This window comes from Protomyctophum bolini, assembly GCF_963924005.1.
Source record: "Protomyctophum bolini genome assembly, chromosome: 19".
Classification (NCBI taxonomy): Eukaryota; Metazoa; Chordata; class Actinopteri; order Myctophiformes; family Myctophidae; genus Protomyctophum; species Protomyctophum bolini.
This window is the reverse complement of record NC_137880.1, coordinates 7804670-7820687: the sequence shown is the minus strand read 5'-3', so window position 1 is coordinate 7820687 and position 16018 is coordinate 7804670. Positions and strand designations below refer to the sequence as shown.

At 43.4% G+C, this 16018-nt stretch overlaps 2 protein-coding genes across 2 annotated transcripts in view; both read left to right on the top strand.

Annotated features, from left to right (window-relative positions):
- Window positions 1–1458, top strand: LOC308334536 (E3 ubiquitin-protein ligase TRIM39-like; the record flags this gene model as incomplete). Its single annotated transcript, XM_080791334.1, has 1 exon — window positions 1–1458. One exon carries the CDS (start codon window positions 1–3, stop codon window positions 1456–1458), a length of 1458 nt encoding a protein of 485 aa, XP_080647460.1.
- A 2753-nt stretch (window positions 1459–4211) lies between these two features.
- Window positions 4212–16018, top strand: part of cep170bb (centrosomal protein 170Bb) — a 39676-nt gene continuing 27869 nt past the window's right edge. The window contains exons 1-8 of the mRNA XM_080791333.1: window positions 4212–4311; window positions 7678–7815; window positions 9426–9515; window positions 9728–9806; window positions 10816–10904; window positions 12443–12557; window positions 13429–13518; window positions 14572–14921. Of these exons, the coding sequence (XP_080647459.1) occupies window positions 7711–7815; window positions 9426–9515; window positions 9728–9806; window positions 10816–10904; window positions 12443–12557; window positions 13429–13518; window positions 14572–14921 (918 nt within the window). The 5' untranslated portion in view covers window positions 4212–4311; window positions 7678–7710. The remainder of the gene's footprint in view (window positions 4312–7677; window positions 7816–9425; window positions 9516–9727; window positions 9807–10815; window positions 10905–12442; window positions 12558–13428; window positions 13519–14571; window positions 14922–16018) is intronic.

The following is a 16018-nucleotide window of genomic DNA, read 5'->3' as shown; positions in this document are numbered from 1 at the left end:
ATGGCTTCCAACAAGTCATCTTTTTCAGAGGAAGATTTTTCCTGTCCTGTGTGTCGTGACATCTTTAAACATCCAGTTGTCCTGTCGTGTAGCCACAGCTTCTGCAAAGACTGTCTGCAGGAATGGTGGAGAGAGAAGGGAACAAAGGAATGTCCTGTTTGTAAGAAAATAAATAAGAAAAAATCTCCACCCTGTAACCTGGCTCTGAAGAACCTGTGCGAGGCCTTCATACAGCAGAGACCTTCAAAGCGTCAGAGGACTTCATCAGGGCCTGAGGATCATCTCTGCAGTCTGCATGCTGAGAAACTCAAACTGTTCTGTCTGGAATGTCAGCAGCCAGTGTGTGTCGTGTGCCTTCATTCAGAAGAACACACCAACCACCGTTTCAGACCCATCGATGAAGCTGCACTGGAGCACAAGGAGGAAGTCCAGAAATCGCTGAAGCCTTTACAGGAGAAACTGGAGGTATTTAATGACATTAGAGCAAAAAGTGACGAAACAGCAGAACACATTATGCTCCAGGCCTCGCTCACAGAGAGGCAGATTGAGGAACAGTTTAATAAGCTTCATCAGTTTCTACAAGAGGAAGAGGAGGCCAGCATCGCTGCACTGAGGGAGGAAGAGCAGCAGAAGAGTCAGATGGTGAAGGAGAAGACTGAGGGTCAGAACAGAGACATATTAACCCTTTCAAACACAATCAGAGCCATAGAGAAGGAGCTGAAATCTGAACACATCTCATTCCTGCAGAACTACAAGACCACAATGGAAAGAGTCCAGCTCACACTGCAGGACCCACAGCCGGTCTCGGGACCACTGATAGACGTGGCCAAACACCTGGGCAACCTGACCTTCAGAGTCTGGAACAAGATGAAAGACATTGTCTCCTACACTCCTGTCATTCTGGACCCCAACACTGCACATCCAGTATACACTCTGTCTGATGATCTGACCAGCTGCATGAGATGGGACGAATGTCTGGACCTTCCAAACAACCCAGAGAGGTTTGACCAGATTGCCTTCCTCGCGGGTTCTGAGGGCTTTAACTCAGGGACTCACAGCTGGACTGTTGAGGTTGGAGACAACACAGGCTGGTTAGTGGGTGTGTTAGCAGAGTCGTACGAGAGGAAAGGGAACAGTTGGGGTCCAAACAGAGCCGTATGGGAAATAGGGCTCTGTAAAGGCAAAGGAGGCAAATACACTGCAATGATGGATGATGATACGGAAGAAGAGATCCTCTCATTGAAGCAGAAACCTCAGAGGATCAGAGTCCAGCTGGACTGGGATGAAGGAAAGCTGTCATTCTCTGACCCTGATACTAACACACACATACACACCTACACACACACCTTCACCGAAACACTCTTTCCATTCATTGCCAATTGTCATAAGAGTAACAAAGGTAACAATGTACCTCTGAAGATGTCACATGGGAAGATCAGTGTAACTGTGGAACAATAGAGTTAGAGATGATGATGATGATGATGATGATAAGACGAGTCTTTAAGGGTGAATATTACTCTGTTTTGAAGATATTATGATTATTTTGTTGTGGTAGTTTAGTTTACTATAAAGCAGTGATTTTCAAACTTTTCATGTCAAGGACCCCCAAATGTATTTGTCCATCTTAAAATATGTTGTGCCCTGAATAGATTTATTGTGATATAAAAACAATTCAACATTTTTCAAAAACTTTTTATGTAATGTATATTTTTTTCAATAAACTTTTTTTTCAATTCAACTTTCATGTGAACTTGCCTGATGCTTTCTGTGTCGTGAGTGTCTGAGTCACTGAACGTTACATAAAGAGTTAAAATGTATATGACGGATGGACACCAGCTGACTGAGCTGAGGCCTTATGGCTTGAACAGATCAACCTGGTCTCCTTTAATGTGTCTTTGAATAAAAAAAACAGGTTTTGTGATGTTATCAGTAAATTATATAGGCACATCAATAAGGGTAACATTCTTGCCATTTGCACCATATAAGATATAGATAGATATAAAATATCACTAGTAAATCCCTTGAGTTGCAACAACTCCTTTTCAAGGAAGGGTCCCCATGCTGACTTACAAAGGTAAATAGAGCATGCACATCCACTCTAGCCCAGGTGCTGGACAAATAGAGCCTGCAGCACTGGTAATATACACTGGTAACAACTCTAACTTTATTAATTCAACGTTTCGATCACTGGGATCTTCTTCAAGGATCCAGTGATCAAAACGATGAATTAATATACCAGTGGAGCTGAACGTTATTCCTTACCAGTGTTGTGGACTCTATTTCTTTCTCCTCAGGATGACTTGCCATTCTGTAAGAGTTCTTATTGAATGATTTACAACTCAATGGTAAACCTGTATAGACCAATCAATGATAAATAAGCCAGCATCTATTCATAGCTGTTCATTACAAACACAACTCACCTTTAATGACAATGAGCACTCATTTGCATTTGCTAAGTGTTGAGAGGCCATAAATGTGTAGGCCTATAGGTGTATTTTGAAATGTAGGGGAATGAGGAAATAGCCATTACAGAATGTCCCTTTCACATGGTTTGACATCTCACAGTCTTTTAGGCCTTTTAGGGCACTGTTACCCAACCACTGGGTCGGGACCCATCTGTGGGCCGCAGACACATTTAGTTTGGGCCCCTTTATTGTTTTGTCTCCTACAAGAAATTCCCTAAATTAGAAAACAAACGTTTAAGAAGTAGGCTATAGTGATAATAGCTGATATACAAGTTCACAACACGTCACAAAGCGCGGCCCTGGTCACAGCTATGCTGCAGCTTTAAGTGTATTCAAATACTTCAGTCACGTGCAGTGAACTTTTGTATGCTGTGTGTGTGCACTCCTGGTCCCAGCCCAGCATGAATTCTGTACTGGCCATATACGGAGGGTGTCTTGAGTGTACAAGGTTTTGTCAGAACGGAACAGGTCAACTCCATATATCGTGGAGACTCAAGGGTGGCAGCGGGGGCAGTGTCTTGAGTTGGGTTTGATGAGGGCCCAGGTAGGGCCGGGCCTTCATTTTTGGGCCTGTTGAGAACTCTAGTTTTTCGCCGGCTGCATTGAGTTTAAATGGACAGGTATCAGTCAAAAGGGAGACATCAAATGGATGGGGAAAGAATCAACATCCATAGTATGGAGATCTAAGGGTTTGAGGTCAGCTGTAGAGTTGATGACATATCAGGGATCTCCAAATATGCTGTCGCAATTAGGCCTAATTGAGACAGCATTTACTATATCACATCAGGGATCTCTGATGTCAAGTGATGTCACAAGACATGGGCACCATATATGGGGGCTTTCCCTGCATGTATGAGGATTTTGAGTGATACAAAAATGTACGATTTCATAGTAAACTAATATTAATTTTAATACATTTTAATTCATCTGAAACCTGTAATGTCTACTAATGTGCAAGAGCAATCAATGTCTAATGTCATTAATAAGTCCCTCATTTAAAAAAAAACTACATATAAATTAAATAGAAAAACAATATCACCTACCTGTGATGTCATTTCTCTATAATATATTATTTTATCTATTTTTATTAATAGGCCTATATGCTATAAGCCTGTATTCATCACATGCATTGGAATGAATTATTATTATTGGTCAGGTGCTGCTACTGTTGCGTCACAACCTGAGTCTGACACAATAACCGTTTAGTCCTACTATGAACGGAAATAAAGCTGTTCTTTTTTTCAAAATTAAGGCTTTATTTATTTTAAATGGGGTGTACCGTGTATGGGGTTTCAAACATGGCTTCATTACCGTATGTTGCGTGCATTTTCACACATCGTCGAATTACTATGCACGTTATTTATAAAATAAAAAAAAACGCATGTAAAATTTGATTTTACTTGCAGATTTACTTACTTTATTTGTATTTGTTCATTTGTCATGCGGTGTATGTATGGGATTACAAACATGGTGTCATTATGTCGTGTCGACTCGTGTGCATTTTAACACATTGTGGAATTCAGTAATCCAAATTCAATTCAAACGTTGCAAATAGCATCGCATGTGTACTAATTATACCTATCTTTTATTTTGAAGGCAGTGAGCGGAAGCATCACACGTGTTCGGCGTGTGACTTGATGACGGCACCGCTGGATGAACGAACGAACCTCTCAGATTCATCAGCATCCACCCGAGGTTACCAGACGGGGAAAAAATAACCAGCGGACGAGAAGAACAGTTTATTATGGAGAATAGATTACGATGACCGTTATGAAACCGTTATAATGGTGTCCACCACGGCGCGCTGGAACAGCGTTGATCTCCCGGTTTTGGATCCGAACTGGAGGTAAGGCTGCGCCGGGAGGGAGGGAGGGAGAGAGAGAGACAGACCCGCACATCACTGGGGCGTGGATGGGAGGGTGGATGGAAGTGGAAGCCCCCCCCCCCGAACCATAGCCGATCTGCAAGCCCTCAACCCGTCGCTTCCGCGACGCGTTGAGGGCTTGCAGATCGGCTATGGCTCGGCTGCGTGGTAACGTAGTACGGCGACATGACGGTGACTGAATTTTCTATGTCTAATTGGAGGAGAATGTTATATTTATTGATGTAGACCATGTTAGTGTGTCTTGTTACTCTGTATGGGCTGTTGCTCTTTTTATAGACGCCGATTTATAGCAGGCAAGGCAGGTCTGATCTCTCTCTCTCTCTCTCTCTCTCTCTCTCTCTCTCTCTCTCTCTCTCTCTCTCTCTCTCTCCATGCATCTCTTCTCTCTTAAAAAGAAGACTTGATCATGGATGATGATGACGAAACATGTTCAGTGTTTAGTAGGCTATTAAAGGTGTGTCAGGTGTGAATGAGTGGATCGAATGAATGACAGTTGGACACATTCAGGTTGAAATATATCAATAATTATGCTCAGCCTGTCAGATATAGGCCTATAGCTGTTTCAACTGCATGGGAAATAGATAGATTCCTATCCTATCCTGCCTATTAATGTAACTACATCATATTATGACTGTCTATATATACTACAATTTACAATTTAGGCATTTAGCAGACACTCTTAATCCAGAGCGACAAAAAAGCATGGGAATGCATCACATACAAAGCATTTATCATGAAACATGCGTAAGCTAAGAAAGTAACAGTGGAATATCTATATAATGAAACTATACATATAAACTACTATGCTATACATATGTACTATGACGTGCTATGACTACATACAATGCAATTATAGTGCTGTCTACATAACATGCTATGAGTCTGTATCAAATATATGCTATATAAGGGGGTAGGGTAAGTGCTATATAGACTATATAGACTAGTATGTATGTATATATGTGTATGTATGTATGAATGTATGTGTATGTATGTATCATACAAAATAAATACCAAGACAAAGACCAAAGGACACTAGGACAGATAGGCTAACAATGTTGACACAAACCACAAGTCTGTCTCTATCCTGTGTCCAAGTGGCATGCTACAGCCCCCACTGTCTCTGTCCTGTGTCCTAGTGGCATGCTACAGCCCCCACTGTCTCTGTCCTGTGTCCTAGTGGCATGCTACAGCCCCCCACTGTCTCTGTCCTGTGTCCTAGTGGCATGCTACAGCCCCCCACTGTCTCTGTCCTGTGTCCTAGTGGCATGCTACAGCCCCCCACTGTCTCTGTCCTGTGTCCTAGTGGCATGCTACAGCCCCCACTGTCTCTGTCCTGTGTCCTAGTGGCATGCTACAGCCCCCCACTGTCTCTGTCCTGTGTCCTAGTGGCATGCTACAGCCCCCCACTGTCTCTGTCCTGTGTCCTAGTGGCATGCTACAGCCCCCACTGTCTCTGTCCTGTGTCCTAGTGGCATGCTACAGCCCCCCACTGTCTCTGTCCTGTGTCCTAGTGGCATGCTACAGCCCCCCACTGTCTCTGTCCTGTGTCCTAGTGGCATGCTACAGCCCCCACTGTCTCTGTCCTGTGTCCTAGTGGCATGCCCCCACTGTCTCTAGGGCAGCATAGAGACAGTCAGTGAGGAAGATGAGATGATGGCGACACTATAGGATGCTCCAGGCGCTGCTGGTTGTCTCCGGGCCTGGCTCCTCCTTCGTCTGACCAAATGTGCGTTGTGTCACCTGACAGGAAATGGGGAGTGAAACACAGCAAAGGTCTTCTGGATCGGTAGTCGAACCCGCAACACGCTGTCAGGATTAGCAGCCTAGGTGACCGGACTGCTAGGCCGGTCCGGGCCACTGATAGTGATAATTTAATGTAAGAATATAATGTATACTATACATTACCTACACTATACATTACCTACCAGGACCTCTAGTAAGTAGCCTTGCCGAGCCATGAGGCCCATATAGGGCAGGAGCCTATATCTCCTGTTTCTGTAGCGTGAGGCAGCTTGATGTACAAGTATACACCCCCTGGACATGACGCTAGTATGTCGCAGGGACCCAACCCTTGATGCTGAGTGTCAAGCAGGGAGGCACTGGGTCCCATTTTTACAGTCTTTGGTATATCACCCAGTCTCAGGGCGGACACTCTAACCACAAGGCCACTGAGCTGGTGGTATAGGACCTCTAGTACTGGTGGATGCGAGACGCTCCGATGCTCCGATGCCGACGCTCATCAGACCCCACGAAAGGTGTTGGTTGATATAGACAGCAGGACTGGTGGTGAATGAGTATGGATGGACGGATCTATTGGCTGAATGGACATTTGGGACACATTCAGGGTGAAAGATATCACTATGCTCAGCCTGTCAGAGAGGCCTATAGCTGTTTCAACTGCATGGGCAGTATAGATAGATTTCCTATCCTATCATGCTGCCTATTAATGTAACTGCATTATATGTTAGGACTGTATCTATATATATAGACTATTATAGTAGATTATGTATATAATATAGCAGACATTAGTGTAAAAAAAAGTGCAAACTGAGTGGTGCAACTCCCCTCCCTCCCCCCCCCCCCCTCCTCTCCTCTCTCTCTCTCTCTCTCTCTCTCTCATTAGCAGGCAACAGTGCAGCACTAATACTATCTCTCTCTCTCTCTTTCTCTCTCTCTCTCTCTCTCTCTCTCTATTTCTGTTTCTGCGCCCTACAGCGCCCCTACTGGTAGTCAGTCATACTGGTGCTCATGAACACATACATAGGCGAACCAACACATAGGTGAACACGGACATTGCTGTTCCTTGGAGTGGTTGCACCACTCAAAAAAACGAGTTAAAAACACAACAGCTACACTACAGTGCAAAACAAATACCAAGACAAAGACCAAAGGACAGATGGGCTAACAATGTTGACACAAACCACAAGGGCCTTACAGTATGTAGTGCTTGTAAGTTGTAGTAGGAGGCATAAGAGTGTCTGCTCTGCTAAAATGCCTCATTGTAAATGTATGGTCGGTGTAAATTGCAAAATAGGCACCCTACGTGACCCTAAATGACTTTGTAGCAGATTGCTGTTAGTCTTCTTTTGGTTCGTTGATTAAATAGCATCCAGTGTATTGTTGTTTTAATAGTGTGCGTGTGACGTTAATGTTGTCCCGTGAGAAGGATGACATGCAGGGCTCAACATGGCTGGACATTTGATGCCACCTCACGAGATGATTATAGCCTCTGTCTCTTCAACATGCTCGTAGTAGGAGGCTCGCACGGCCTCTAACATGAGACGTAAACCCCTGTCAGTCAACCTCTGCACTATACGTATTTCCCAGGATGCTCCGGGCTTTCCCGGGAGGCTTGTGAAGATGAGCGTCACTTCCTGGTTCCTGGTGAGCAGCTCGGGGACGCGGCACCGCCTCCCCAGAGAGCTCATCTTCGTGGGCCGTGAGGACTGCGAGCTCATGCTGCAGGTGAGACCTAAAAGCAGTGGGGTGTGGGGACCCCCAGGGGTCCTTGACCCATTCTGACCTGAGACCAGATTCTAGCGCACAGAAGAACGGTGGTTCTTTAACCCATTTTGACCTGAGATCAGATTCTAAAAATGTCTTCTAAATCCTGAGTTTTCAAAAAAATAGCAGACCTACAAGCTCGTAGCGCGCCACTCGGTGGCGCGCTATGAGCTTGTAGATCTGCTATTTTTCAATAGCTAAAGCATGACATGATGCTAACACCAAAATGGGTTCCCGCCCAGAATGGGTTAAGGGAGTACCAGGCCCCTTATGGGTCTGTACCAGTGAGAGTGTGCAAATGGACCCTAACGGGTTAAATTAACATTGATTTTGCTATATAAATTGGGAGTCCCAGAGATAGAAATGCCATTAATTGGGGGGCCCGTAGACTAATATGCATGTCAAACTGGGGCCCGGTCCTTTAAATTAAACGGGTTGAGAATCACTGCTACAGCCGTAAAAATCCTCTCTTATGGGCTGGCATATCTTTTCAAATCAATGTGGGGGTCCTTGACATGAAAATGTTTGGGAACCTCTGACCTAAAGCAGTGGTGGTCAAAAAGTTTTAGGCCCGGGTCACCCCCATAAACAACTTTTTCATTCACGGCTCACGAATTACATTTGGTCCGACCTCCCGTTAGTCAGACCATTAACCTCACAAGCCACGGGTGATTTTTAACGCGCAGCACCTGGCCACGCAGGTCTGATTGACAGGGATGTCTGACTTATGGGCATTCCCCTTTAATAGCACCTTGCATTTACGTTTGAATCGTTTGATGCATTTTATGTTAAAATGGTAAATGGTGTATTTATATATAGCGCTTTACAGAGATTGTGCATTACATTACGGTGGCGGTGGCTCAGGGGTAGAGTGGCTGGATGGTATAACCGCAAGGTTGCTAGTTCGGACCTGGGCTCCCCAGAGTTAGTGTCGAAGTGTCCTTGAGCAAGACATTGAACCCCTAATTGCTGGTTGACGTCTTGGTTGATGCCTTGCATGGTTTCCGCTGCCGTGTGTGTGTGTGTACAGTGTGTGTGTGTGTGTGTGTGTGTGTGTGTGAGGGTGAATGTAGTGCACAATCTATGTAAAGCGCCTTGGATAAAGGTGCTATATAAATACACCATTTACATTCACCCATTCACACACCAATGCCGGAGGAAACCATGCAAGGCACCAACCTGCACATCAGGAGCAATTAGGGGTTCAAACTAAGTCTTGCTCAAGGACACTTCGACACTAACTCTGGGGGAGCCCTGGTTCGAACTGGGAACCTTCCCATCCGGTCACTCTACCCCTGAGCCACTGCAACTGTTTATTATGTTTCATATAGCGCTAAATACAAATAATGTATTTTATTGTTGACGTTTGACCACTTGAGGCCTAGCGTCATTCTGTGGGGGAAGTGGGGAACGTTCACCAACAATAGCAGATCTACAAGCTCGCAACGCATTACGATGTGTCACTAGTCTGCGTCACACGCCACAGCTTCTCTGCTTACTTCCATTGTCTGTCTGTCTCTGTCTCTGTCTCTGTCTCTGTCTCTGTCTCTGTCTCTGTCTCTGTCTGTCAGTCTCGCAGTGTGGACAAGCAGCATGCTGTCATCAACTACAACCCTTCAACCGACGAGCACCTCGTCAAAGACCTGGGCAGCCTCAACGGGGTGAGACACCTATAAACACACCTGAACAAACATGTACATACTCTTAACTGGATTCAGGTGTGTTCAGAGACGTCTTTAGGTATACAGTTAGAGTCTAACGGTATGCCTAAAGACACCTGAACATACCCGAATCCACCTGTACATATACTTAAACTGGATACTACTACTAACTACTACTACTGGTGTGTTTCCTGTTGTGTGTTTTGTTGCAGACATTTGTGAATGACCTGCGTATTCCTGACCAGACCTACATCACCCTGAAACTGTCCGACATCATCCGCTTTGGATATGATATCCTTCTACTGCTTCATACTGCTTTCTATAGCTTTATACTGTTTTCTATTGCATTTAATATACTGCTTTCTATAGCATTATACTGCTTTCTATAGCATTACACTGCTTTCTATAGCATTATACTGCTTTCTATAGCATTACACTGCTTTCTATAGCTTTATACTGTTTTCTATTGCATTTAATATACTGCTTTCTATAGCATTATACTGCTTTCTATAGCTTTATACTGTTTTCTATTGCATTTAATATACTGCTTTCTATAGCATTGCACTGCTTTCTATAGCGTAGTACTGCTTTCTATAGCATTATACTGCTTTCTATAGCATTGCACTGCTTTCTATAGCGTAGTACTGCTTTCTATAGCATTATACTGCTTTCTATAGCATTATACTGCTTTCTATAGCATTATACTGTTTTCTATTGCATTTAATATACTGCTTTCTATAGCATTGCACTGCTTTCTATAGCGTAGTACTGCTTTCTATAGCATTATACTGCTTTCTATAGCATTATACTGCTTTCTATAGCATTATACTGCTTTCTATAGCTTTGTACTGCTTTCTATAGCATTATACTGCTTTCTATAGCATTATACTGCTTTCTATAGCATTATACTGCTTTCTATAGCTTTGTACTGCTTTCTATAGCATTATACTGCTTTCTATAGCATTATACTGCTTACTGCAGCTTTGTACTGCTTTCTATAGCATTATACTGCATTATACTTCTTTATACTGCTTTCTACTGGCTTATACCGCCTTACAGTATCTGAAAGACATGACTGTGTCCAGCAGGTGGCACTTAATTTCCATTATGAACTGGGTCGTAACCACCTTAACTCTGGCATTCCAATTGGGGGAAATTAATATGTCAGGCTCACAACAGGTCACTATGCTATGCAACACACTGTGATCTTGTAGATTGGGTATTTCTTGTCACGTGACACTGTTGTTTGAAAGTATCAAATATGATCAGAGAAGTGGTGTTTTTAACCCCATGGCGTCAGTGGTTTTTCTCCTTAACTTCTCGTGTTCACATTCTCATGTCTATGTTCTGGAGAAAAGCACACACAAGGTCCCAGAGGAGGCACTCAAGGTGTGTGTGTGTGTGTGTGTGTGTGTGTGTGTGTGTGTGTGTGTGTGTGTGTGTGTGTGTGTGTGACTGTGACTGCGTGTGTGTGCACGCCAAAATGTGGGGGATTTCTTTTTAATATTATTTTTGCGAATCGTAAGGCAAAACACTGCCAACACAGAAAAGACGGCCACAGCAAAGCCAGCCACCCTTACCTGATTCGGATGTGAGAGACAGTGCAATGATGGCAGCGAAATAAATAATCATAAATTCGTGAAAAAGAAATATATATATATTATAAAATATACATTTCTGCCTCAGGCAAGTGCAGGGCTAGCAGTGAAGGTTTTGCTGGCCCTGACGGCCCACCACTGCCTAATTGTCCCCTAATAGATGGCCTTCTTCATGCTGAGACATCCGCTTTTTAACATTGATAATTGAGAACATATAGGCTTATTCAACTTCAACTTCATGATTCGGACATGGACTCAACTGTTCACTCTTTGTTTTCAATCGTTATATCCCAAAGATCCTGGCGCCAGTACCAGCACAGCTGTTTTAAATCCGACTGTCGCGTTATATACCTAATCCCTTCCGTATTCCCGTGAACAACGGTGTGCTGGTTGTCATGACAAACGCAGAGCGTTTGTCAGGAAGCAACATGCATAAGAGGCACGTACGTATATCTTTTCTACGTCCGAGCATAGACATTGTAACGCCCCGCCTGCTTCTGATTGGCCTATATACCGACACTGCCAGCCTTACCAGAGTTTCCTCCGAGGTGGAAGACACATGCTGGATATAGTCTGCCGCAAGCTTTTCTTTTCGCAGATATAAGTAAGCCTGGGACCGAGGCTACGAGGTCACTCCGTGGTAGGAAATAAATCAATAATACAAGAGAATGACAGCTTGGCACGCGCGACAGTAACTTTTATTTTTGTAGAAGAGGCAAACTAATATTGTTTGATTATGCCCGTTTATTTGCATACACGTGTAAACTTGAAACATTATTGTACTGTAAAAAAAGGTCTCTTTTCCCTTGATCTTTATCTTTTTTTTAGTATAATATACAGTGTTAGTTTACTATAATTAGATTGATACACGATTCAACACCCAACACTTTAATTTAGAACACAGCCACGTCAAATCGTAGTACATACGTGTTCAATCAATTATTCAATCAAAGCACAAGGTACAAATAATATTAGTTTGGACTCTTCTAGAAAAATTATAGTTACTGTCGCGTGTTGCCATTCTCTTGTACTTGTACTCTATTTCCCACCACGGAGTACTAGTAGCCACCCTGTGTGTGTGTGTGCGTGTGTGTGTGTGTGTGTGGGTGTGTGTGTGTGTGTGTGTGTGTGTGTGTGTGCGCGTGTTAATAACCTGTGTTTCAATGTACAGATTATTGAATGATATTCGTTGGATATTCTACTGTTAGACCGATGATATGTTCTTGGTTTACTTATGGTCCTATAGAATAGATGACTGTTTGATGTAAAAAAAATTGTGTGTGTGTGTGTGTGTGTGTGTGTGTGCGCGTGTGTGTGTGTTTTTTTCAGCATGAGAAATACACCAGCCAGTTGCAGATGAGCCTGAGAGCATCGGAGACAAAGAGGAGTGATGAAGATCAACTCAGACTGGACAAAACCGAACGAAACAAACCTCTGAGCCAAGGTAACATAACACACTACACTATAGAGACCTACAGTAACACACTGGACCTCATTTATCAAAGTGGTGTAGACCAGTGGTTCTCATCAACCCTTTTCATGTCTATAGGTCCATTATGTATTTATAGGGCATTTGAGCCACCATTTGTTGAGATTTAGCCTCTCAGACCCAAAACGAAATATTTTTTATTTATTTTGGTATCTATCGTTGGATGAGATTTTGTCTCAATTCCTTAGCCTGGAACTCACCTATGCTTTTTTATGGCATAGGCAGCTCCCGGCAGGATCCGCCGGGAGAATATATGCGCAGCTGCGCGACATGAGACTAATTACTTAGAGCGACAGAGAGAGAGAGGAGCTTGTGTGTACATGTGTGCGTGTGTATGTCAATTTTACAAAGGTGCAGACAATCAGAAATCAGCAGAGAGTGAGCAATGTTTGCGCTACTCTATGCCGAATTGAAGTGGACTCAGACCCAGACTTTTTTTCCCTCCCTGGAAATAAAAACGTCTGGGTTTCCGAGGCTACAATTCCTTGATGTTGGTACCATAGGAGAGATAACAGGCAAACGTTTAACAATGACTGAACTCCATTTGGTTTCATTTTACACTCTCGAGAGTTAAAGATCCGGAAGGGTCCATTTGGTTACGCTGCAAATGACGGTATTTATCGTTCCAACGTGACTTTGACTTTTGACGTACCTCACGCTAAAAGATCACGCCTGGTCGGCAGCTAGTGTAGGAGTTGTCTTGTCGTAGACGAGCGCAGCAGCATTTGACAGGCATGTAAACATATCATGTATGTACAGTATTCACTCCACTGTGTGTGTGTGTGTGTGTGTGTGTGTGTGCGTGCGTGTGCGTGTGCCCGCGCAGAGCCTCCAGCGACGCGGCCCACTCCGCTGTATGGTCAGCCATCATGGTGGGGAGAAGCAGACGCTGATAAACTAGACGCCAATCAAACAGGTAAACATTGTTGTTGTTTTAGATTTGAAAAAATAAATGGCTTCTAAACAGTTTTCAGAAAAACCTTTCATGTCCTTTCGTGTCAGTGGTTCTCAACCTTTTCCATGTCAAGGACCCCCCGAATTATCTCTATGTGGCCGACGACCCCCATCTCAAAATATGTTGTTCCAGGGACTCGCCAAGAAGCAACGATTTGGAGTTAAAAAATCTCCCCGTACATTACACTAAAGCATCCTTAGGGGCTCAGATTACAATTTACAATTTAGGCATTTAGCAGACGCTCTTAATCCAGAGCGATTTACATTAAGCAAGAACAAAAAAGCATGGGAAAACATCACATAAAAACATTTATCAAGAAACATGCGTAAGCTAAGAAAGTAACAGTGGAATATCTATATAATGAAGCTATACATATAAACTATACATCTATACTACTATGCTATACATATGTACTATGACGTGCTATGACTACATACAATTAAATTATAGTGCTGTCTATACATAACATGCTATAAGTCTGTATCAAATGCTATATCTAAGTCTACAGAAATGCTATCTAAGGGGGTGGGGTAAGTGCTATGGGCCAGATTGAGATAAAGGACGATGTTTAGAGCTTAATAAAACTTTAATCCGACCTCGCGAGTAGAACATTCATGTTTACATTGAGAGATGACTCTCTGGAGTGAAGCTATGACCTCATCACACAATCGTTCCCGGTTCAACGAGGCTCAGCGAGTCTAAAAAGGGGTCATTCTATATTGCATTTTCCTGGAACTGGTTCTCAGTAGTATGTAACGATATATCGATATATCGATATTAATCCCGACGATATGAATCGATTTATTGAAATAGAAAAAATGATGATATATATATTTTTAAGGGGGCTAGTGTGTGATGTGAAATGTGATGAAGATAAATTATATAAAATAAAAAAAACAGATTTTTTTTCCTGGAAAATATATATGTTTTTAAATATCGTGGAAAAATCGTATCGTGAACCTCATATCGTGATACGAATCATATCGGTGAATTGTTGTATTTGTCATTCCCTAGACATCCAGAAGGAGGCAGACTTGGGCGGTTGTCATGGCGGCTACAACAGAGAGCCCAGCTACTTTGAGATTCCCACCAAAGACCTGCAGCCGCAGCCGCCGCCGCCGCCGCACCGCCCCGAGACCCCGCCCCTGGCGAGGGCGGAGCTTCACGAGATCCCCACCAAAGACACGGACACGGCCCCCGCCGCGCCCGCCCTGCCCGCCCCGCCCGCCCCGACGCCGCCCGTGGTCCAAAGCCACGCCTCCTTCACCATCGAGTTTGACGACCTGACGCCCGGCAAGATGAAGATCAAGGACCACGTCACCAAGTTCTCCTCGCGCCAACAACGCCGGGCGCACGCTTCCAAGGTTAGGATGTCATGTTTGTAATGTAACTTGTGACCGCAGCTCCGCATTTACTACGAAAGCGGTACATTTCCCGTCAGTCACTCAATATCCCCATGTATAGGGAATGCCCCCATATATGGTGCCCAGGTCTTGTGACATCACGTGACATCGGTGCCCAGGTCTTGTGACATCATGTGACAACATCAGAGACGGAGATGTCATAGTAAATGCGACCTGCTGTCGCAATTAAGCCCATATATGGAGATCCCTGATGTCATGAATATTGGCCAGCAACTCCACATCTGCCCTCGAAACCCTTAGATCTCCATATATGGATACCCGTTATGACATTCCATAATATGTTGGTCCTTCCCCATCCATCCTTCCTCTTCGATGTCTCCCTTTTGACTGATACCTGTCCATTAAAACTCTAGACGGAAAGTACCCCCTTACTAGATAGCACTTTTTGTAGACTTAGAGATAGCATTTGATACAGACTTATAGCATGTTATGTAGACAGCACTAGAATTGCATTGTATGTAGTCATAGCACTTCATAGTACATAGTATGTAGTAGTACTACATACTATGTACTATGAAGTGCTGTAGTATGTGTATGTATGTACTACATACATAGCATAGTATAGTATATATGTATAGTTTCATTATATAGATATTCCACTGTTACATTCTTAGCTTACGCATTTTTCCATGATAACTATTTTTTGATGTATGTGATGTATTGCCATGCTTTTTGTTCTTGCTTATTGTAAATCGCTCTGGATTAAGAGCGTCTGCTAAATAGTAATTAAGTAATTAGTGCAGCTGCGCCCGGCAGCAGGCGAAAACTAGAGTTCTCGACAGGCCTGGAAATTAAGGCCAAGCCCTCAAAGTCAAACCCTGTACCAGTGATGTAAATAAGATTTCAATGTAATGAGTCCCGGGATGCAGGGTGATGGTCTTTTAGATGAGTCCCAGGGACATTTTATGAGTCCCACTTCAATGACGTTAGGAGTCATATTTTGAAATGGGAGTTAAATGTTACAAATTGCAGCATTTAACTATTTTATATGGTTATAATGTGGTATATATTTGTAATATATCGGGTTCTGTAGTCTT